This window comes from Saccopteryx bilineata, chromosome 3, assembly GCF_036850765.1.
Source record: "Saccopteryx bilineata isolate mSacBil1 chromosome 3, mSacBil1_pri_phased_curated, whole genome shotgun sequence".
In the NCBI taxonomy this organism is placed as follows: Eukaryota; Metazoa; Chordata; class Mammalia; order Chiroptera; family Emballonuridae; genus Saccopteryx; species Saccopteryx bilineata.
Genome location: NC_089492.1, coordinates 32886448 through 32908847, shown reverse-complemented (window position 1 = coordinate 32908847; position 22400 = coordinate 32886448). Strand labels below are relative to the sequence as shown.

At 46.8% G+C, this 22400-nt stretch overlaps 1 protein-coding gene and 1 long non-coding RNA gene across 3 annotated transcripts; one reads left to right on the top strand and one right to left on the bottom strand.

The window, feature by feature from the left end:
• Positions 1 to 6460: 6460 nt before the first annotated feature.
• Positions 6461 to 12771, bottom strand: KLF10 (KLF transcription factor 10). Of its 2 annotated transcripts, none has more exons than XM_066265913.1 (4): positions 12575 to 12771; positions 9527 to 9760; positions 8503 to 9418; positions 6461 to 8036 (listed from the first exon to the last, which is right to left on the bottom strand). In XM_066265913.1, the coding sequence occupies exons 1-4, from the start codon at positions 12608 to 12610 to the stop codon at positions 7777 to 7779; spliced, it is 1446 nt and encodes a 481-aa protein (XP_066122010.1). In that variant the 5' UTR covers positions 12611 to 12771; the 3' UTR covers positions 6461 to 7776. The 2 variants fall into 2 exon arrangements, with proteins under 2 accessions (XP_066122010.1, XP_066122011.1); XM_066265914.1 differs by having other exon boundaries at positions 9527 to 9757; positions 12571 to 12707.
• A 132-nt stretch (positions 12772 to 12903) lies between these two features.
• On the top strand, positions 12904 to 20503 carry LOC136329552 (uncharacterized). The gene is made up of 3 exons (XR_010730221.1): positions 12904 to 13308; positions 14110 to 14184; positions 20301 to 20503. It is a non-coding gene; the product is annotated as an uncharacterized lncRNA (long non-coding RNA).
• The last annotated feature ends 1897 nt before the right edge of the window (positions 20504 to 22400 follow it).

Genomic DNA, 22400 nt, shown 5'->3' with positions numbered 1-22400 from the left:
CCCTACTTACGTCCCTGCTTCATTCTGAATGTTCTCCACGGAGAAAGGGTGACACAAGATTTGAGGAAACATTTCTCAGCCATGCTTGGCTGAGGAATTACAATGACATGGAGGTCCTTAGTGAGCTTTGTGCATGTCCATCTTGATCAGATTTCTTCTCTGTCCTGCTGAAAATGCATTCAAAAGAACTTAAATGCCATGAGACTTAAGAATTTGGAAGGTGTTGTAGTAAATGGTCCTGCTAGCACTAGCAGAGTTATGGGAATAAGAAAAAAGTAGTGTTGGCCCTGGTTGTGTAGCTCAGTTGATTGGAGCATCATCCCAACATGCCGAGGTTGTGGGTTCAATCCCCGGTCAGGGCATATACATGAATCACCAATGAATACATAGATAAGTGAACAACAAATCGATGCTTCTCTTTCTTTTTCTCTCTAAAAATCAATAAATAAAACATTTAAAGAGAGTAGTCTTGAGCTTTACATCACCTTTGTCTGTATCCTCAGGTCATGTAACAACTTCCTAATTGTTCTCCTTCCCTAAAATTGCATGGGCCTTTTCTTGTTTCAGCTGCCAGTTTGACAAAATTCAGTGAGCCCCTGCTGTGTGTCAGACACTGTGCTAGATACTGGGATGTAACAGCACTGAGCAATACCCTCAGGGTCCTTGTCCTCATGGAGTTTTACAGTCAAGAGAAAAAAAGACATTAACAATTTTAGTAAAGGGCAATGATTCTTACGATAGTGGAAGTGTCAAGGTAAAAGAGCAGGGAGCCCTGGCTGGTTAGCTCAGTCAGTTAAGAGCATCGTCCTGAAACAACAAGGTTGCGGGTTCCATCCACGGTCAGGGCACGCACGGGAAGCAACCAATGAGTACACGAATGAGTGGAACAGCAAATGCTTCCCTCCCCCCCCTTCTCTCTCCCTTCCTCTCCCTGTCTCTTTCAAAAATCAATAAAAATTGAGCCCTGGCCAGATAGCTTGGTTGGTTGGAGCATCGTCCTGGAGCGCAGAGGCTGCCGGTTCGATTCCCTGGTCGGGGCATACACAGGAGCAGCTCAATGTTTCTGTCTCTCTCTCTCTCCCTGCCTCTCTCAAAAAACCAACCAACCCACCAAACAAACAAAAAACAAAGAGCAAGGAAACACTCCCACTGAAAAAAATATATGTGAAGCCCCAGAGCTGGACACAGTATAGAGACTAAAGTGGAAAGTGGCGTGGGAGGTTTGTGGAAGCCCAATGGGGCAGGGTCTCTGGTTCCGTGCGGGACACCTCAGCGACCACTTGCCACTGTGGCTACTGAGCACTTGAAATGTGGTTAGTTCCAACTGAGATGTGCTATAAGCACATAATGCATACTGGTTTCTAAGATTAGTACATAAATGTAATGTATCTCATTATATTGATCATATATTGAAATGGTAATATTTGGGGTATATAGGCAGTCCTGGGTTATGAATGAGATAGGTTCTGTAGGTTTGAAAATCTTTATGTAGTTATATGCATAGAAAAGTAAAAATAAATACTATGTTAAGGCAAACATCTAAGTTGCGTGTAATAGGCAAATGTACTTGTTTCAACTTACATACAGATTCAATTTAAGAACAAACACACAGAACCCATCTCCTTGTAACTAGGGAATGCCTGTACAGGGTTAAATGAAAACATTTATTTATTTTTTATTTTAGTGAGAGGAGGGGAGGCAGAGAGACAGCCTCCCACATGTGCTCCTATTGGGATCCACCCGGCAAGCCCACTACGGGGTGATGCTCTGCCCATCTGGGTGCATTGCTCTGGAGCCATTTTTTTAGCATCTAAGGTGGAGGCCATGGAGCCATCCTCAGCGCCTAAGGCCAACTCACTCAAGCTGATCAAGCCATGGCTGTGTGTGTGTGTGTGTAGGGGGGAGAAAGAGAGAGAGAGAGAGAAAAGGGAGAGGGGTGGAGAAGCGGCTCACATTATATTTCTATTAGACAGCACTGTTCTAGACAGTTTAAGAAATCTAGGCTTTATCTATCTTGAGAGCACTGGAAAGGTTTTGAAGTGTTTTAAACAATGAAGTGACATGGCCTGATTTGCATTTTCAAAAGACTCTGTAGTGAGGAGAGTGGATGGTAGGGTGTCAAAACGAGAGGCAAGGAGACCAGTTATGGACAGATATAGTTGCTTAAGTGTGAGATGGTTGAGTAAACAGAGTAGCAGCAATACGGATAAACTTTCAAAAAATCAAATTACTAATACCAAACACTCTCATTCCAGTGAGGTATAACAGGTCGAATCATATGGAATTTCCATCTTTGTCGATCAAAAAGATTGAATATTGAAAGAGCTAACAGGAGCCAAAGCTGGAACACTTGAGTTACAAACTATAGTATTGTGTTATAACTCAAGGATTGACATAAATATCCATAAGTCCATACTGACATAAATAACTGAATACATAAAGTAATGGGGGAGAAGCAGCAACTCTTTCTTACAGAGAAATTACATTTAATAATAATTTAAGAAACAGAAAATCACCATTGGCATTTTGCAGTAATAACTGTCTCAGGCTAGAGCCACTTAAGGATAGTGGGGAAAAGTTTAAGCAGAAATAGGTTATTTGCATAGTCTTAAAGTAGCTCTCTCCAAATAATTAATAATTAGAAAAATAGTTTACAGTGGAAAATTCTACCAGGTATCACTCAGCCAAGTGATCAAGAGTAACATCACCAGTAATTAGTAGGCATCATGAATCCCTTAATATGATGCACTGAGCACATAATTATTCTGTATCTTCTCAATTAACATATAATCTCAACAAACCCAAATTGAAAGGCACTCTATAAAATAATTGACAAGTACTATTTAAAAGAGACGAAAAAACAGGAATGACCCTAGATTGGAAGAAACTGTAGATATGACAAGTAAATGCAATTTAGATCCTGGATTGGGTCCAGGATAGAAAAAGACATTAGCAGAAAAACTAGTGAAAACCAAGTAAGTCCTATACTTTACTTAATAGTATTGTGTCAAGGCTAATTTCTATTAGAAGTGCCTATTAATTCTATTAATTCATTGTTTTCTATGGGCACATAAAGTTTCTTTTTCTGTATGTCTATCTGTCTATCTAGCTATCATCTATCTATCTATCTATCTATCTATCTATCTATCTATCTATCATCTATCTATCTATTTATTGTGAGAGGAGGGGAGGCAGAAACAGACTCCTACATGTGCCCCAACCAGGATCCACCTTGCAAAGCTCACTAGAGGGCGATACTCTGCCCATCTGGGGCCCTTGCTCCATTGCAACGGAAGCCATTTTTTAGCACCTGAGGTGGAGGCCATGGAGCCATCCTCAGTGCCTGTGACAAACTCGCTTCCATCAAGCCATGGCTGCAGGAGGGAAGAAGAGAGAGAAAGAGAGAAGCAAGAAGGGGAAGGGTGAGGCAGACGGGCGCTTCTCTCGTGTGCCCTGGACAGAAATTGAACCCAGGAGATCCACACGTTGGGATGATGCTCTACCACTGAGCCCACTGACCAGCACTTCTTTTCTTTTTTCTTTTTTTTTTTTTTTCTCTGAAGCTGGAAACAGGGAGAGACAGTCAGACAGACTCCCGCATGCGCCCGACCGGGATCCACCCCAGCACGCCCACCAAAGGGCGACTCTCTGCCCACCAGGGGGCGATGCTCTGCCCATCCTGGGTGTCGCCATGTTGCGACCAGAGCCAGTCTAGCACCTGAGGCAGAGGCCACAGAGTCATCTCCAGCGCCTGGGCCATCTTTGCTCCAATGGAGCCTTGGCTGCGGGAGGGGAAGAGAGAGACAGAGAGGAAAGCGCGGCGGAGGGGTGGAGAAGCAAATGGGCGCTTCTCCTGTGTGCCCTGGCCGGGAATCGAACCCGGGTCCTCCGCATGCTAGGCCGACGCTCTACCGCTGAGCCAACCGGCCAGGGCTCTTTTTTCTTTTTTTAGCAAGAGAGTGAGACAGAGACCGAGAGAGATAGACAGATGAGAAGCATCAGCTTGCAGTTGAGTCACTTGGTTGTTCATTGTTTCTTTTTTTTTTTTTTTTTTTTTTTGAGAGAGAGAGAGAGGCAGGGAGAGAGAAATAGGAACATCTAGCTAGCTGCTCCCATATGTGCCCTGACCAGGAATCAAACTGGCAACCTCTGCACTCTCAGATGACGCTCTAACCAACCAAGCTATGTGGCCGGGCTTATTTTGTCTTTTTTACTGATTAATTTTTAGAGAGACAGAGAGAGGAACGGAGAGGGGAGGGTGAAGGGAAGCATTAATTTGTTGTTCCACTCAGTCATGCATTCATTGGTGGCTCCCCATGGGTGCCCTGACTGGGGATCATACCTGCAACCTTGTCATTTTGGGACGACCTTCTTAACCAACTGAGCTATCTGGCCAGGACCAGATTGCTTCTCATATATGCCTTGACCAGGGACTCAAGCCAAGCCAGTGATCCTTTGCTCAAGCCAGTGACCTTGGACTCAAGACAGCGACCTCCGGTTTTGAACCCGGGACCTCAGCATCCCAAGTCGACACTTTACCCACTGCACCACCACCAGTCAGGCAACATCAAGTTTTCTAAGGCGAAGCTGGATGAAGGGTAAATGGCAACTATTTTTGCAACTTTTTCAAAGTCTAAAATTTTCCAAAGAATCATCTATTGAAACAGCTGAAGAGCAATTTTATCTAGTCCAATTTACATACATGTCAGACAAAAAAACCACAGAAACTGACATGTTAAAGCTAATACGCTATCATGACATGCTACAAGTGTACTTGTTTTGGGGCAACTTTGTATCAAGATCAGAGCCTGCATAAACCTTCAATTCAAACATAATACTGTACTGTCTACTCAAATGATTTATGAGATTTCTAAGGAAAAGCCTCAGATGCCAACAAGGACTGGGAATAACACAATGGGTGGCACATTTTCACTGGCTGTGTCATTACAAGGGACTGAGCACTGGGTCAGCTACCTTCCTCTATTTCTACTTTGAAGGCCTGCCCTCATGAGGAAGTCTAGTGGAGGATGGCCATTTCCCAACAAAGATGCTGCAGAATGGCAAGGCCTCTCCCTAGAAACTGTGTTGTAATTGGGTGGTATTAAGCAGTGGTCCCCAACCCCCAGGCCGCGGACCAGTACCGGTCCACAGAGAAAGAATAAGTAACTTACATTATTTCCGTTTTATTTATATTTAAGTCTGAACGATGTTTTATTTTTTAAAAATGACCAGATTCCCTGTTACATCTGTCTAAGACTCACTCTTGACGCTTGTCTCGGTCACGTGATACATTTATCTGTCCCACCCTAACAGCCAGTTCGTGAAAGTCTTTTCTGACATTAAACCGGTCCATGGCCCAAAACAGGTTGGGGACCACTGGTGTTAAGTTTCCAAGGAAAGGTGCTTGTCCTGCAACTGGTGCTATGTGAGTGCATTGCCCCTTACCATGGATGTTCCAACAGTGGCCCAGACTTTAGGTCAATGGTGAAGTTGAGCACCCTGGAAGATGTTCTCTCATGACCACAACAGTAGTTTAGAGCAAACTAAAACAGTAATCTCCAAATTATACTCACTACACCAAAGTAGCATTTACAGATAGATCCTAGTTCTTTTTTATTGATAAGTGAGTAGTGTTCCTCTTTATAGGTGGATTAACTTCCATGCAGCTTAAGTACCATCACATTTATTGCATTTAAAGAACAATTTAAATTTAACAGTCTGAGCTAAGCTAACTTTTGGACGTGGACAATTTACTATTTAATGTTAGGCTTTTTTTCATTTACTACAGCAGTCTCATTGCTTATTAATTATTCACTGTGGTGTTCCCTTTAACTATTTTTTTTATTTTACAGGGACAGAGAGTCAGAGGGATAGATAGGGACAGACAGGAAAGGAGAAAGATGAGAAGCATCAATCATCGGTTTTTCATTGTGACACCTTAGTTGTTCATAGATTGCTTTTTCATATGTGCCTTGACCACAGGCCTTCAGCAGACCAAGTAACCTCTTGCTTGAGCCAGCGACCTTGGGTCCAAGCTGGTGAGCTTTTTTTGAGCTTTTTTTTTTTGCTCAAGCCAGATGAGCCCGCACTCAAGCTGGCGACCTCGGTGTCTCGAACCTGGGTCCTCCACATCCCAGTCCGATGCTCTATCCACTGTGCCATCGCCTGGTCAGACTCCCTTTAACTTAATGCTACTTAAAGCTTTGACAAGAGCCAGAACTGTATTTCAACCCCAAATCGTAAAAATGTACAATGCTTAAAAGTTAAAGTATATTGGACAGGCTCTTACCTTATCTCAGTGAACAGATAACCTGGCTTCACTTTGCACATACTCTCTTAAGTAGATTCGTATATTAAATACACCCCTTTACGGAGTTCTAAGGCCCTTAGAGACACTAAGTCCTTTGATAGTACTCTAAGTGATTAATGTCAAGCAGGTTTAACAAATGCAATCGACCAATTATATATATCAAAGGAAATTCTTTATTGTAAACAAGATATAAAGTACAACAAAAGAAATATTGTGCAAATTATAAATCACAAAGATTTTTTATTTATTAAAAGAAAACTTTTTCAAGGGTCTAAGACTTTGGATGTCAGAAATCTAGACCGTATAGAGAAAAATGTTAAATGGGTAGATATAGGGACATTTCCAACAATATTTTAAACAATTTACTTTTGTTTTTATCACTGTGTATATCATCAACTACACAACAGAATACAACAGAAATACTGTTAACAGAAGTGAATATTCTAGTAATTTTTCTACACATCTAGTTCCACATCCCCTCATAAACCTATAAATTAACAGGACAATATCTGTCCATTTGTGAATAATGGTCTAATTCAATAAAGCACACGTTATATCCTCATAGCATAAGGGTACTTGACTGATGACATAAGCCATCTTTTTCAAGGAGTTATCTAAAATTCCTGATATCCCTTCTTTACAATATATATTTTCACCTTTAAATTTTTTTTCTAAACAAAGTGCAATGTATCTTAGTCTCTAGAGAAAACACATTGGTACGCAACTTTCAAATATACATAAGAAATTGCAGGCAAACTAAAGTACAAAACATATTGAGTTGCCTAGATATAGTCATTTGTTAAACTTTCAAAACAAAAATGAAAAAAAAATTGTAGCTACACTTCAAAGCAATTAAATTATTGAGGATTCCAAATCTTTGGGCCCTCTTTAAGCAATATACAGCTAATCAATTCCAAACATCAGCCATAATGTAAAAATACTAGGTCTATTTAACAACTCGATGCACAAAGTTGACTGGAAAGACTAGGAATAGTAAACAAGGTAACTCTAGGAATAAAGATGACAGTATTTGTAATAATAAAGACCGATTTTACATCCCCACTCTGTACCGCAAAGTTGATTTCCAGTCCCCACACTCTTGAAACCAGTGCTTTAGAAGAATCACATTGAAAGTTGGTCTCAAGTATAAACGGCAAACGTAGTAACGAATTGTGCACACAAATTCAAAATCTGTGCAGACCTCATCTGAAACCTTCAAAAAATACTTAAATAAAAACTTTTTCTTCTCTCTTATGTGGTAAGAAATGAATCCTGCCACTCTGTGATGAGCCTGTGACCACAGCACTTCTTGTCTCTATCGCAGTCTGGGCCTCCTCCCCAAGCTGTGGGGCTTCTGCTTTCAGCCCACACGGAGGGGCCACAGACTTGCAGTGGAAGCATTCTTGTATCACCACTGGCTCCCAACTGTGACCAAACTTAGTTCTGACTCTTCACCTCCCGATCTGTCACTGTGTGGGAGGAGCTGTTGGAGGCAGGGCAATGTCATTCAACTTGCTCACTTCCATCTGCCAGTTTGGTAGCTTCTTGGCTGACAGATGACGCCGGGCATGCTTGGTCAAATGGTCACTTCTCATGAACCGTCGATCACACATAGGACAGGCGAATTTCTTCTCACCTGTGTGGGTTCGTCGGTGTCTGGACAGTTCATCAGAACGGGCAAATCTCCTTTCACAACCTTTCCAGCTACAGCTAAAAGGTTTTTCTCCTGAAACAAAAAATTCAGATTACCATTACTACATGTTTACTAAATCACTGTAAATTACATCCTTAATTAAATCTAAGGATATAAATTTTAAAAACATGAGCTATTAAATTAATAAAACTGTCAAGTAAGTAGTATACATGTATCCAGTATTTCCAACTCTCATTGCCACATTTATAAGTCTTCCCTTTATAAAGGAAGCCCACAACAAACAGATTTTCAAACTTCAAACTACGGTACAAAGGTTTTAAAGATAATTTATTCAAGTAGCTACACTGAAGACATCGAAAGATCATCATTTGAGTAAAACAAAAACACCTTAATGAAATCTTTTCAAGGAGCTTGAACAGGTAAAGATTATCCACTGAACTGGCTAATATGGCAAGTTCTTCCTTAATATGCCTGGTTTATACTTTGATCAATGCCCTTTATCTAAATTTCTATGACACAAGTAAGAAATGGTTGGTACCTGTATGTGTTCTCATGTGGGCCTTCAGATGAGAACTTTTAAAGTACGTCTTGCCACATCCTGGATGGCTACAGATGTGACTTCTTATCCTCGATGAGTCAATCTGAGGAGTGACTTTTGCTGCTGAAGGAGAAAACCCTGGAGCAGGGGCAATGGGAGAGAGTCTGGTGCCATTTGGGCTCACTACTGGAGGCTTTGGGTTCTGGACAACGGGCTGGGGTACGACAAACATGACAGTGCCTTTGGGCACCTGGGTGCCCATGAACACAACTGGTGGGCAGACAGCTGGTGGCTGACTGGGTGGAGTGCTGGGAACAACTGTTGTCACAACAGGGTTGTTTGCAGGTAGGGGAACCATCTGACAGATGACTGGCATAGGTGACACTCCCCCTGTTGATACTGCCGCAGGTGGAGAAACCAATACTGATTTTTGCTGGGGGGATATGGGGGCTGGCTGAGGCCTACAGATGACAGTCTCTGAGGAAGGCACAGAAAAGTCATAAAGTACAGCACTTGCTTTCTCATCAGCATGTGCTACTGTGTTTCTCTCACATGTGGATTTGTTTACTGACACAGCTGCACAAGGTATGTTTTTTCTTGCAGCCTCAACATTTGAGTGGGTTCTTCTTTGAAAAGAATTGTCCTGACTGTTGAGGATGCTGGCTGCTTTCACTGGGCAGGATTGGTGGTTACACAGCTGGGCATCAGCTGTATGACGGATCACACTTGTTGCCTGAGCCCTGGGGAGTTTGGGGGCAGGTACTGGGCTCTTATCTTCCTCTTTGAAAGGTGCAGCAATGTGAGACTTGGAAGTATCTGAGAATGATTTGAAGTGTCCAGTAGATGGTGCTGGTGCCATCAGATTTGATACTTGAGAGGGTTCAAAGTCAGAAGGACTGTAAGGTGGAGTCAAACACTACAAAGAGAAATATATGGGCAACAAGGTAAGAATTATAAAGTACACCTCATAGTATAAATTATAAAAAATTGTATCATTTACACTCATCTTAAAAACAATACTTACAAATGCCGGGATGGCATGAAAATCAGGTGTTCCGGGAAGCAGACTCTCTTCCTCTGACATATCAGATACTGGAGTAACAGGTCTGTTTTCAATGTACTTCTTAAAATCAGACTTCCAACTACAGCTCATTGACATAAGGGCTTCTACAGCTTCAAAATCACTTTTCTCTGCAGTTTTGTTCCAGGAATACATACTCTCTTTTGATCTTTCAGAAATCATTTCCATTTTTTCCTCCTATAGAAACAAATTATTAAATGCTTATAAGCATATTTTTATCACCCAAATAAAACAACATTGTATTTTTTTTTACTATATTTGTATAACTTTCCAAATTAAATTTGAAATTCATTTTTTTCTCATCCCTACTCTGACGGTAATGGCAATAAAATCTTCTTCACTCTTCCTCTCACATTTAGGCTTGAACAGGAGGTAAAGGAATCAATGCATTTTTGATCCAAAAAAGAGAATCATTTGGCTTAGAAGGAAAAAGTTATACATTCTTTCCAGAGAAGAGCAGTAGCCAACTGCAACTGGGGTCAGACAAAATAAGGAAGGGAAGGCTCTGCAGGAGTTATTTTTTCAAGACTTTCTTAAAAATGCAGGGCAAGAGATAGAGCCCTGGCCTGTTCATATGGACCTGACTCTTTGTTTTAGGAAAAAATCAACAGGATAAACAATCTTCAGAGTCTCTTTCAAATTAGTATATTAGGTTACTTGAAATCCACATTTTTTTTTTGATAACTTGGGTTATGTATGTCAAGAGAGATAAAGTGAAATATATGGAAAATATTCCAAAGCTTTATTTTATTACAGTTAAGTTGCAACTTCTTGTATTCCCTTTCACTGAATCTACTTTAACATAATGGTTTGCTATTCACAACTATAACCAGCTAATGCAATAATACTAATAAGATAATCAGGAAACGTAATGTTCTACTCAGAATTCGATTTTTTTAAAGAACTGCCTCATGACAAGATTAACAGTACATGCTTAGTATTCCTCCGTATAGCACCTTCTACCAAGTCTTTAATGCTTCCCGTTCAAGTTCCATAAACTGCACTTTTAAAAATGTTACTACCCACAATCTCTCTCATTAACGTGATTCCATTCTTTCTCTCAAACTAGAGATTGTGTAAAAACACCGAAAAGCATTCTTTACCTTGCAAGGTATTCTCAACGCTCGTTTTTAAAAATGCGTAAACCATTCGTGTTGAAATGCTTAGAAAACGAGCCACTGCTCTTGAAATACCGCTAACGGTGCAATTGCATAACAGCGCGCCTTTATATAAGCTTGCATGGACAGCGCGCGTATGAGTAAAAGCCCCAAGACGCCAAGGCAAAGAAAGGAAAGAGAGAAAGGCAGGCAGCAGGGAAAGAGTGTGAGCTGGAAGAGCAGCGGGGAGGGCAGGAAAGGGAGTGGGGCGGGAGGGAGGAAAGGGAAGCGCGGGCGGAGGCGCGGGCAGGGGAGGCAGACGAGGGGCGGAGGCGGACCGCGGGGGAGATCCTAGCTGGTGGGGACAGACGGATGGGGCCGCCCTAACCTCAATGAGGCTCACGGGTGAGTCACTGGGAACATTCCTCGCGGCTCGCACGTCCCTACACCCCTGCCCCCGCCATAGGCCAGCCGGCCGGGCGGCCCGGCCCCGGATTGGCTGGGCCGTCAGGGCGGGGGCGGATGGGAGGAGGGGGCGAGGCATGTGAACAAAGCGTGATCAGCGGCTGCTCCGGGCAGCGCAGGAAACGTGAACTGGGAATTGCCGCGCCGTCACCTTTCACCTACTTCCTGAGCTCTGGGCCCCCGCCCTCACGCCGGCTCGGGGGAGGGGCCGCGGGCGCCGCCGCCAACCGCCCGGCAGTGCGCGCCGGAGCCCGCAGGGAGGGGCGGGGCTGCAGGCGCCCGACATCGGGAGCGCCCGCCCCTCGCGGCTCCCCGCGGTTCCCTTAGGAACCGACAGTGAGGCCCGGCCTCGCTCCCGCCCCTGGCGGAGGCCGGGGCTGGGTCACTCGGGGACGAGAGGCTCCCCGGGCGCAGCCGCTCCCGGCCCGCCCCCGGCCTCCGCCGCAGCTGCCGGAGGAGGAGCCGGGTCCCCGCGGAAACCCAGCCCCCGCCCCCTGCCGACCGAAGCCCCCGGGGATCCGGCCGAACCCTCGGTGCTTCCCTCCCACGCCTCCCGGGGGGCCTCAGACCACCCGGTCTCTCCAGCAGACGCGGCGTTTCCACCCCCGAACCCGCAGCTCCAGCCCTCGCCCCCCACGTGTCTCCACGGGATCCCAGACGCGGCCCCCGTCCCCCCGGCTGCGGGCTCCCGCGTCCCGCCTTCCCCTCCCCGAGGCCGCTCCCACCCCCTCCGAGGGCTGCGCAGAAGGCGGCCACCTGCCCACGCCGGGAACGGGGAGTTCCCCGCTGACGTCTGGGGGTCCACTCCTCGCTCCCTCCTCGGCGGTCTGCGGCCCGCGCGCCCCTCGCCCGCATCCCGCCGGACGCCCCCTCCCCTCAGCCCCGGCTATCTGCTGAGCAGCCCCCGTTCTGCAAGCCTTGTTAAGACCCCCCGAGAGAGGGTGTCCTTTCCGGGGGGCAACGCGCCCCTCAAATGCCAGCGACAGCCCCCTCCCATCCTGGGTCGCCGTCCCGATCCAGGAGGAGGCATCTCTCCGCGGCGCCAGGTGCAGGATGGCCCCCCACACCCCCATCCCCGCTGCCAGAGCAGGAGCCCCTCCTCAGCCTTGCCGCCCCTCCACGCACCCTCTCCCTGCCTCGCCCCAAGTCTCTCTGGAGCTGCCCCTTCCCCTCCTTACACCTTGAATAAGACCCGTCCTCCCTTGGCGCTTCATCCCAGGCCGCTTCTCTTGACCCCCTCGCGCCACACACGCCCTCACCAATGCCTCGTCTGCAGGCAGGAAGCCCCCCACCTCCCACCTCCCCCACCGCTCCGCTGCAGCCCCGGTCCTCAGGCGCCGCTGATGTCAAGGGCTCGGGGTTCGCGCCCCCGCTGGCCCCTCGGACGTGGCGAGGCGAGGAAGGACAGGGGCATTCCCAGGTGACTTACCGCAGTCTGCTGGAGAGAAGCGCCGAAGTTAAGCATGGTTGGTTGCTTGGCCGCGGGCGGCAAGCTGACTGGCTGCTAGGCTGCTTGGCTGCTTGGCTGCTTAGCCACAGACGGGCGCCCGGAGACACTCGACGCCGCTCCCGCCGCCGCCGCCGCCGCCGCCGCGCTCCGCGCCGTCTGCCCCCTCCCCATTCAGGTAGCCGCTGCGCCTGCCGCGCGCCGTGGGCGGGGGTGGGGCGGAGCCTGAAGCCGGCCAATCATCGGCAAAGGTGTGTGAGGTCCCGGCCAATAGGCTCGCGGGGCCACGCGTGATCAGCGGCTGCCCGGCAGCGTGAAGCTTGTGTCAGTGAAGCGTGTACACAATCCCCGGCAGCGTGTTCCCTCGGCCCGAGGGACTCTTGCTGCCACCAGACTTCGTAACAACCCCCCTACCCCTCGCCCACCGCCAGCAAGTTGTCCCCCGCCCCGACCTAGGGGGTGGTGCCGCGGGCGGGGGCCTAGCCTGGAGGCGCGGCGGCGGCGCGCCCAGGCACTGCGGAAGGTTGGTCCCACGTGGGAGGTGGAAGTGGAAAAGGATGCCCATTCCGCCGCGTACCCTTGGCGCGTGGCCCCAAGTCGGCCCGCCACGGGGTGGGCGGGACGCCGGGCAGCCGTGCGCGGGAGGCGGTGGATGCAAGCAGAAGGGTCCAAGCCAAGAGATTTGCATTTGGAAACGCCATCCCTTTGCACGTCTGGTGAGAAAGCAGAGCCTGGTGGCCGACTGAGCTGCAGTTTTCGAGCTTTTGCTGGGTTTTTGCCTCGCTGAGTCTCTGGGACCACGGGGGCAGGGAGAGGCGGGAAGGGAGCACAGTCCCACAGCAGACACCTGTTACTGCGCCCCCCGCCCCCGCCCGGGCCTCGGGTGCAGGCTAGCCCTGCTCATCTGCGTAGTTGGGAGCTGTGCCCGCCCCTGCCTGCCCCGCCTATCCTTCCTCCTGGACGGCGAGGGGACTGCAGGAAACCCGAGAACCAATGGGTTGATGGGGAGCCGTAGACCCGATTTTTTATCCTTTCTGGTGCCAACGCTTGGTTGCAGAATCGAGTTTTGAGCTCGATGTCGTTCAAGTTTAAACTGCAGTCTGCAAGTCGTTTCAGAGATAACCCCCCACCTCCATCCCAGGCCAAGGCCTCCGGAAGCGCCCGGCCAGGAAACGGGTTGGGGTGGGGAGGGAGGAATCTACCAGGGTCGCCGGGGGCGCTTTCCGCCCCGCCTGGGGGTGGGGTTGCTGCAGGGATATCCGCTAGGTCCAGCGCCGCCCCACAGCACGCGGGACCTCCATTCCCCCACAACCCCCACCTTCAGGCTCTCCCCCCCCCCCCCCCCCCGCCCCGCCGCCCCCGGGCCGGTCCGAGGCGGGCGGAGCCTCAGTAACTCTGCTTTGGCTCCGTATTTACCCCTTTATAGCCGTTTGGTGCCTGCTCTCAGCAGTTGTTAGAGAGTTGGGTGGTGATAACGGGGCTTAAAGCACACCGGATATATTATCTCCTTTGTACAGTTTGAACACGTGGCCAAAAGATCACTGCCCCTCCCTCGAGCTGCCTCACCTCTATGTAACTGAAAGGCTAATAATGTAAGCTTTTTTCTTTTCTTTTTTACCAATAAGCACAGAACGAGCATAGAAAGAAAACTGTTTAGAAAATGCAAAATGTATGAACATTTTCGGGTGGTACTGGTATATCTAAGGCCCAGGCTAGCCAACAGCAGTAATAATAATAATATTAACAAGGCCAGAGAAGCCCACGGTGGGAAGGAAGAGAACTGAATAGCCTGCTGTCACTGCCTCTCCTGAATCTGTTGGAGGGGTGCCAGCTCAGCAGCCCAGGCAGCTCTTCCTGTCTCCCCGCCGCACCAGCCCGCCCCCTCCCCCTTCTGTCTGCAGGGTGTCCTTCCCGCAGGCTTCCTTCCGCCTGTGCTGTCCCATCCTGTTGATCTGAGCCTGAGGGGCTGGAACAGCTGGCCCTGGGCACCTGCTGTAGCAGAGGAAGCTCCCGTCTGTGCCCAGCCTGCAGGCCAGCTTTCCTTCCTGTCAGGGAGCAGTCCCCTGCGGTTGGCCACAGCCAGCCCTCCAGGTCTGAACCCCATCCCTTCCTCAGGAATGTGGGGTTGCTGGCATGGTGCCCCCACATGCTGAGAAGCTGGAAGCATTCGTGGTTTGTGGGAGTGATTCAAAACAGGAAAGAAAAGAGAAAAGGGGTAGGAGGAACAGTGTGGTGGTGGCACAATTCCTAGAGATTGAGAGAAAGATGTTCCCCCGCCACCTCAGACTCAACATAACCAAAACTAAAATCATCCTCCGCTCTGTCCTGTATGAACTCACTGTCTCCAGCGTAGCCTTCACCTTCTCCCTCAAAGCCCTGGATCCCAGGTCCCAACAGTTTTGATTCAGAAATGTTTCTCTTTCCTCACTTTCCACATCTGTCCCTCAAAGGTTGCTCTAGGTCAGTCTGTCATCAACTTCGCCTTGGGTTAAACAATCTGTAATCTCCCAACCCAGCCTCCACCTCCACCCCAGCTGGTTTTGGGTGTCCAAACTTTCCATACTAGACCAGAGTGGCTTTTTGAAAGTCATGATCCAATCATGGCACTTCCTACTTACAAATGATCCTTTGTGGCCCTGGCTGGTGGCTCAGTGGATAGAGTGTTGGCCTGGCATATGGATGTCCCTGGGTTCAATTCCTGATCAGGGCACACAGGAGAAGTGACCATTTGCTTCTCACCCCTCTCTTTCCCCCCTTCTCCCCCTCCTCTCCTCCTGCAGCCAGTGGCTCCATTGGTTGAGCTCCATTGGAGCTAGCACATCAGCCTCAGACTGAAAATAGCTTGGTACTTGAGCATTGGCACAGATGGGGGGGGGGGGGTACAGGTGGATCCTGGTCGGGGCACAAGCAGGAGTCTGCCTCACTATTTCTCTTCCTCTCACCTTAAAAAAAATAAAAATAAAAAATATTCTTTACTCCTATTGCCTAGGAGATAAAAGGCCATTTCACTCAGAACTATACAATGTGGCCCCAAGTACTCTCCCCACCTTTCCAACCACATCTCCCACCCAGACATACCCCTGCTCACAGCAAAGGCAAATGATTTGCTGTTCCTCAAACATGTGGTACACTTTCATGTTTCTAAGCCACACCCTCATTCAGTAAACACTGTGTTGCTCATTTACCCACTCCATTCAATAAATATTTGTCTAGCACCTACTATGTGTTCTATCACTGGGCACTAGGAAAACAGCAATGAACAAGACAGGCCAGGTCCCGGGTCTCAAAAAGCTTGAAAGGCAGAGACAACAACACACACACATATTTATGAAGGTAAATAAACGAACTGTAATGCATAGAAGCAATAGGGTGATGTGACTGCGGGTATCTGGTCTGATTTGGGAAAGAAAAGAAGCTTGCTATAAGGAGGAGACTTTTAAGCTGAGAACCTAATGAGGAAAGGCAGATTCAGGGATAGTGCACCTGAGTAGAGGAAAGCCGCTGTGGCAGAATCCAGCTGTGGCAGGAAGGCAGGAGCTTGCCCTGTGGATGCTATGTGGCCTGAGGTACAGAGTGTGCTGGGGAAAGTGGAAGAGAATAGAGTTGGAAAAGCAAAGCAGGAGGAGCCAGAGGACAGAAATTGATAGGCTACCATATGAAATTAAGACTCTTTATTTATTTACTTTTTAAAGATAGAAACAGGAACATCAAGCTGTTCCTGTATGTGCCCTGACCGGGGATCAAACTGGCAACCTCTGTGCTTATAGATGACATGCCAACCAACCTAACTACCTAGCCAAGGCTTACTTTTTCTTATTTCTTATTTTTATTGATTGATTTTTAGAGAGACAGAGAGAGAGAAGAGGGAGAAGGGAAGCATTCATTTGTTATTCCAGTCAGTCGTACATTCAGTAGTTGCTTCCCATATGTGCCCTGATTGGGGCTTGAACTCAAAATCTTGTTTTTTCTGGACAGTGCTTTTAACCAACTGAGCCTACTGGCCAGGGCCTAAGACTGTCTTTATTTATGTTATTTTATTATTTTTTTAAATATAAGTAAGGGAAGGGGAGACAGATTCCTGCATGCGCCTGACTGGAATCCACCCAGCAACTCCCATCTGGGGCTGATGCTCTGCCCATCTGTGGCCATGCTTGCAAATGAGCTATTTTTAGCACCTGAGGCAGAGGCTTCCTGGAGCCATGGAGCCATCCTCAGTGCCCAGGGTCAATGTGCTCAAATCAATCAAGCCATGGCTGCAAGAGGAGAAGAGAGAGAGAGAAAGGGGAGCAGAGGGGAGGAGAAGCAGTCAGTTCTGGGTGCCCTGACTGGGAATTGAACCTGGGACTTCCACATTCAGGGTAGACACACTGAGCCAATCAGCCAGGGCCTAAGACTTTCTTTAAAGTGCAGCAGGAGGCCACAGTGTCTAGGAAGAAATGTAGATTTTATCTTGTAAGAGCTCCTTTGCCACCTGTTGAAGCATTTCTTGATACCTCCAAGATGAATTCATTGTTCTCCTCTACTTCCATCGCACTTTCTCCATACCTCCCTGATAAGAGCAGAGCACATATCACATCTCTTTTTTTCTTATCAATTGAGAGGGAGGGAGACAGTGAAACCATCTCCCGCATATACCCCCACTGGGATGCACCCAACAACCCCCATCTGGGGTACCTGCTTTGTTGCTTGGAAACTGAGCTATAGTATTTTAGTGCCTGAGGCTAGGCCATGGAGCCATTCTTAGCACCTGGGCCAACTTTGCTCCAATGGAGCCTTGGCTGTGGAAGGTGAAGAGAGAGAGAGAGAGAGAGAGAGAGAGAGAAAGGAGAGGGGGAAGAGGGAAGAAGCAGATGGGCGCTTCTCCTGTGTGCCCTAATGGGGAATTGAACCTGGGACTTCCACACATCAGGCTGACACTCTACCGTTGAGCCAACCAGCCAGGGCCACGTATCACATCTTATTGCAAGAAGTATTTTACAAAAGTATATTTGCTGCTCCTTCATTGAGCTCCTAGATTTGAGCTCCTTCAACATGGTGGCTGCATCACAATTATCTTTCAGGTCCACTACCTGTTTCATATTAGGCACTCAAGATTTTAAAATGGATAAAATAAAATTGTAGGTTGTCTCTGAAAACTCATTGGAGTTACAGCTAAAATGTGGGGTAATGCCTAGAAGTATGGATCCTTCTATACCTGTCCCTTAGTTTGTATCATTGCAGGACCAGGCATAGAAATCTGTCATCTTGGGCGTGAGTAAAAGAAAGTTCTTGGGCAATCGTAGGTGGTAACTCAGACAGATGTGACCTTTCCTGCTGATGATGCTGGTTTGTTCTTCAATCAGAATAATGAAGAAGTGGGAGGAGGGGCTGACATGTAAAGATCCCTCAGTTCAGTTACGCATATTAAAACACATTGTATCCATAAGTCATCTCTTTGCTCCTCCTAGTCAGTGGGTATCACCATTCATTCATTTCTTACCCTACCATGTGCCAGAAACTGAATATTGAGGAACAATCATAAAAAAAAGATACAGCCTGAGCAGGCGGTGGCGAGTGGATAGAGCCTCGGACTGGGATGTGGAGGACCCAGGTTCAAGACCCCAAGGTCACCAGCTTGAGCGCGGGCTCATCTGGTTTGAGCAAAGCTCACCAGCTTGGACCCAAGGTCGCTGGCTCGAGCAAGGGGTTACTTGGTCTGCTGAAAGTCCGCAGTCAAGGCACATATGAGAAAGCAATCAATAAACAACTAAGGTGTTGCAAAAAAACCTGATGATTGATGCTTCTTTTTTTTTTTAATTTTATTTTTATTTTATTTATTCATTTTTAGAGAGCAGAGAGAGAGACAGAGAGGGAGAGAGAGACAGAGAGAGAGAAGGGGTGAGGAACTGGAAGCATCAACTCCCATATGTGCCTTGACCAGGCAAGCCCAGGGTTTTGAACCGGCGACCTCAGCATTTCCACGTCAACGCTTTATCCACTGCGCCACCACAGGTCAGGCGATTGATGCTTCTCATCTCTCCATTCCTGTCTATCCCTCTCTCTGACTCTCTCTCTGTCTCTGTAAAAAAAAAAAAAAAAAAAAAAAAAAGATACAGCTCCTGGGTTGAAGGAGCTTCCAATGTAGCGCTAGAAGTAAGTAAGTGAGCCAGGCATTACTAAAGAATAAGTGCTAAGAAAGGGGAGTGCACAGAATGTCCATAGAGGGCCAAGGAAGGGATCAGGGAAGGCTTCCCCCAGTTGATCTCTACGCTGGAGTAGAGGGGAGACAATGGAGAGAAGAGAGAATTTTGTGGATTCAGGATGCTCTGAACTGTCTGGGTTACAGATTTTAGAGATAGGAAGAGGAGCTTAGGGTATTAAGGAAAGCAGTCCACACATAAATGCTAAGGAATGTAGATGTGGAACTTTTATCTTAAGGACAACGAGAGCCTACTGACAGATTTTAACTAGGAATGATGGTATAGAAAGCTCATTCTGGCCTGACCTGTGGTGGTGCAGTGGATAGAGTGTCGACCTGGAACGTTGAGGTAGCTGGTTCAAAACCCTGGGCTTGCCTGGTCAAGGCACATATGGGAGTTGATGCTTCCTGCTCCTCCCCCCTTCTATCTCTCTCCTCTCTCTTTTTAAAAATGAATAAATAAATTTAAAAAAAAAGAAAAAAAAAGGAAAGCTCATTCTGGCTCTGTATGGAGAATAGACCACAGTAGTTGGGGTTCTAACGCCAATGAGAAGGCTTTTCTAGTAATGCAGGCAGCAAAGGTGATGCTAGTGTAAATAAGGAGATAGTGGCGATACCAGGAACTGGCAGCATTTGATAATTGACTGGATGTGGGTATGAGGAAGAGGGAGATGGTGGAGGAGGACTGCTGGGTTTCTGGCTTGAGTCACTGGGTGAAACAGGACAAAAACATGAACCTATTGCCCAAGGAAGGCCCACAGGGAGGCAGCAGGTTTTGGTAGAGAGGAAGAAAATGCCAAATGTGATTTAGGACATGTAAAGATGAAATGACCTCTGAACATCCAAACAGAGATGCCCAGCAGGAAGTTGGAATTTCAGGTCGGGAGCCCAGGAAAGAAAAATCTGGGCTGGAGATGAAATGTTGGGAGTCATTAACATGGAGGTGGCAGTAAAAGCCAGAGGAATGGGTCAAACCCCGTAGGAAGGGTGAAGAACAAGAGATAAGGAAACTGAGGGTGGGTGTCTGGAGAGCTACAGGCACAGGAAGCAGGATGAGAGGGAACAGCTCCATGGTGAAATATTGGCAAAGGAGACGCAGCAAGGACTTCATACACACTGCACTTAGGATTTCTCAGCCTAACATCAAGTGGCCATGAAAGGCACGCAAGAGCGATTCAGAAAGTGAAAGTGTCAGACAACTTAGAAAAAGTTATCCCCTCTGACTGGTGACTATCATTAGTTATTTTTACTATACTAATTACCATGGTTTTTAAGCTCATTAAAGTATTTCTTTTTAATTTTGAACTCTTTAAGTAGTTTGTTTCTAAAGATGGCCGCAACACCTCCCATTCCATATAACCTTTTCCAATGTGTCTTTGCCATTCCTACTGTCCGTTTCCCCAACTCTTGCTTCAGGTTGGCCCTGGGATTTGCTTTGACCAATAGAATCCTGGGTGGGTGCTGTGGGACTTCGCGCCTAGATCTTAAGAAAGCCTTTTAAGTTTCTGTTTTCACCGCCTTGGAAACCAGCCACTAGGCAGAGTTGCTTAGGCTGAGTGACTTCATGAGAGAGAAAATCTGAAGAGAGAATGGCCACAGGAGGAGACCAAGACCCCAAAGAACAGCCAGGAACAAAACTTCAAATACAAGCACCTGACAGGACCAGCCCACACAGCCTGAAGCAGAGATGAGCTCTGCTTCAGTCCCTGACCCACAGAATCCTGAACAATAAATGGAAGAGCAAACCAGGTGTCATTTCCTGCCTCCCATCCACCTGATAGTCCCCTACCACCATTTCTGTCTGTCTGCAGGGGTGACCCTGGTTGTGGAGTGGTTTGCAAGAGATAACTGAAACAGTATATGTGTGTTTATTTCAGTTCTTCAGTGACGGCTATGGTGTTCAAAATATTTATTTTATAAGAATACTTTTTTTTTTTTTTAAGAATCTAAAACAGCTAGGAGAAAGCCCCAGGAAGGAAGACTAGAAAAATCGATGAAGAAGAAGAAAAATTAGAGTAAGAACTAAATTTTTTTTTAACTTGGAGAAGTGGGAAGTATGTAGATCTGGAAGAAATATCCCCTCCCTGCCCCACAAGCACTCTCCTGAGTGCTCTGAGATGGAAATAAGTGTGTAATAGGAAGGAAGGGAGTTCACTTTGACCCAGCCTCTGCTATGCACCAGTTGGTGCCTGGTTCACTAAGAATATGGAGGACTTAATTTGACCCACTATATAAAGTTCATGGTATACTATTGTAACACTTTACATTAGGATTTTTTGGGGGGAGGGGGGAAAATTAAATGTTTTCACTCTCTATTCTGCTCTTTTTTATCTCCCCAAGAGGTGAAGTAGTTAAGTGATTAAATGGCTCTGCAAGGTTCCAACTGGCAGTTAACAGTTATTTAACATTTTGAATTTTAAAAAATGGAAATAGCCATATGGCCTTTTTTTTTTTAAACTATAGGAGGGGAGATAGTGAGACAGACTTCCTCATGCACCCCAACTGGGATCCACCCAGCAAACCCTGTCTGGGACCAATGCTTGAATCAACTGAGCTACCCTCAGTGCCTGGGGCTAACAGTCGAACCAATCTAGCCACTGACTGCAGAGAGAAAGAGGGAGAGAAGAGGGAAAGGGAGGGGGAAAGAAGCAGATGGTCTCTTCACCTGTGTGCCCTGACCAGGGATCGAACCCAGAATGTCCACATGCTGGGCCAACGCTCTGTCCACTGAGCAAACCAGCCAGGGCCATCTTATGGTTTTAAAACAAAAGTAATACATGCTGATCATAAAAAATTTAAAAATACAAAAAAGGAATAAAAAGATGAATTTCTTCCATAATCACACTACCCAGAATTAACCATTAATAACATTTTGATATATATTTTTTCAGTCTCTTTTTTCTCTGCCCTGCCTTCTCACTTCCCCCTCTCTATATAACATGCTATTTTACAACCTGCACTTAAAAAAATTAATCTATCATGGACATCTTTCTGCACATCAATAATTATAAAGGTAGTCTTACTTAAATGGTATGCGCTTCCATTTTCTCTGGATGGTCCCAGTTACTAACTTTTATCTATTCAGCCTTCAGAATTCTGTAATCTTGGCTAGTGTCATGGATATGAAAGAAGGGGTGTTCCTTTTCCAAGGTTGAACATCTTACAGCTTCTCTGTGAATTATAACCGAGATTATAACACAAACCTGCAGGGGGGTAGGTAACCAATGGAAGCTCTGGTTAGTGCACCCTATGTCCAGCATGTGGCATGGCCATTTTAATCGAAATCTTCTGAATGTCGAGGTCTTCTAGAAGAAGGGCAAGTGTCATAAATGTTCTTCCTTAGGGTTCTTCAACTCCCCTCCCATCAAACTTAGTTGTCTTCTCAGGAAATCCTTCGTTTCACCCCTAAAGACAAGCACATAGATAGGCCTTTTTGGTTTTAAGTGCTGAGTTGCTCTCGATAACAAATATAAAACAAATACAGGGTGTGACCCAAAGCAATAAAAAACAGATGGGGAATGTGACAAGGTTTCCAGAATCTGACATGGTCCTTTCACAGTTTAATGATAGTTTCCAGAATCTGACATGGTCCTTTCACAGTTTAAGAACGCCTGTGAGTTCCTGCTCAGA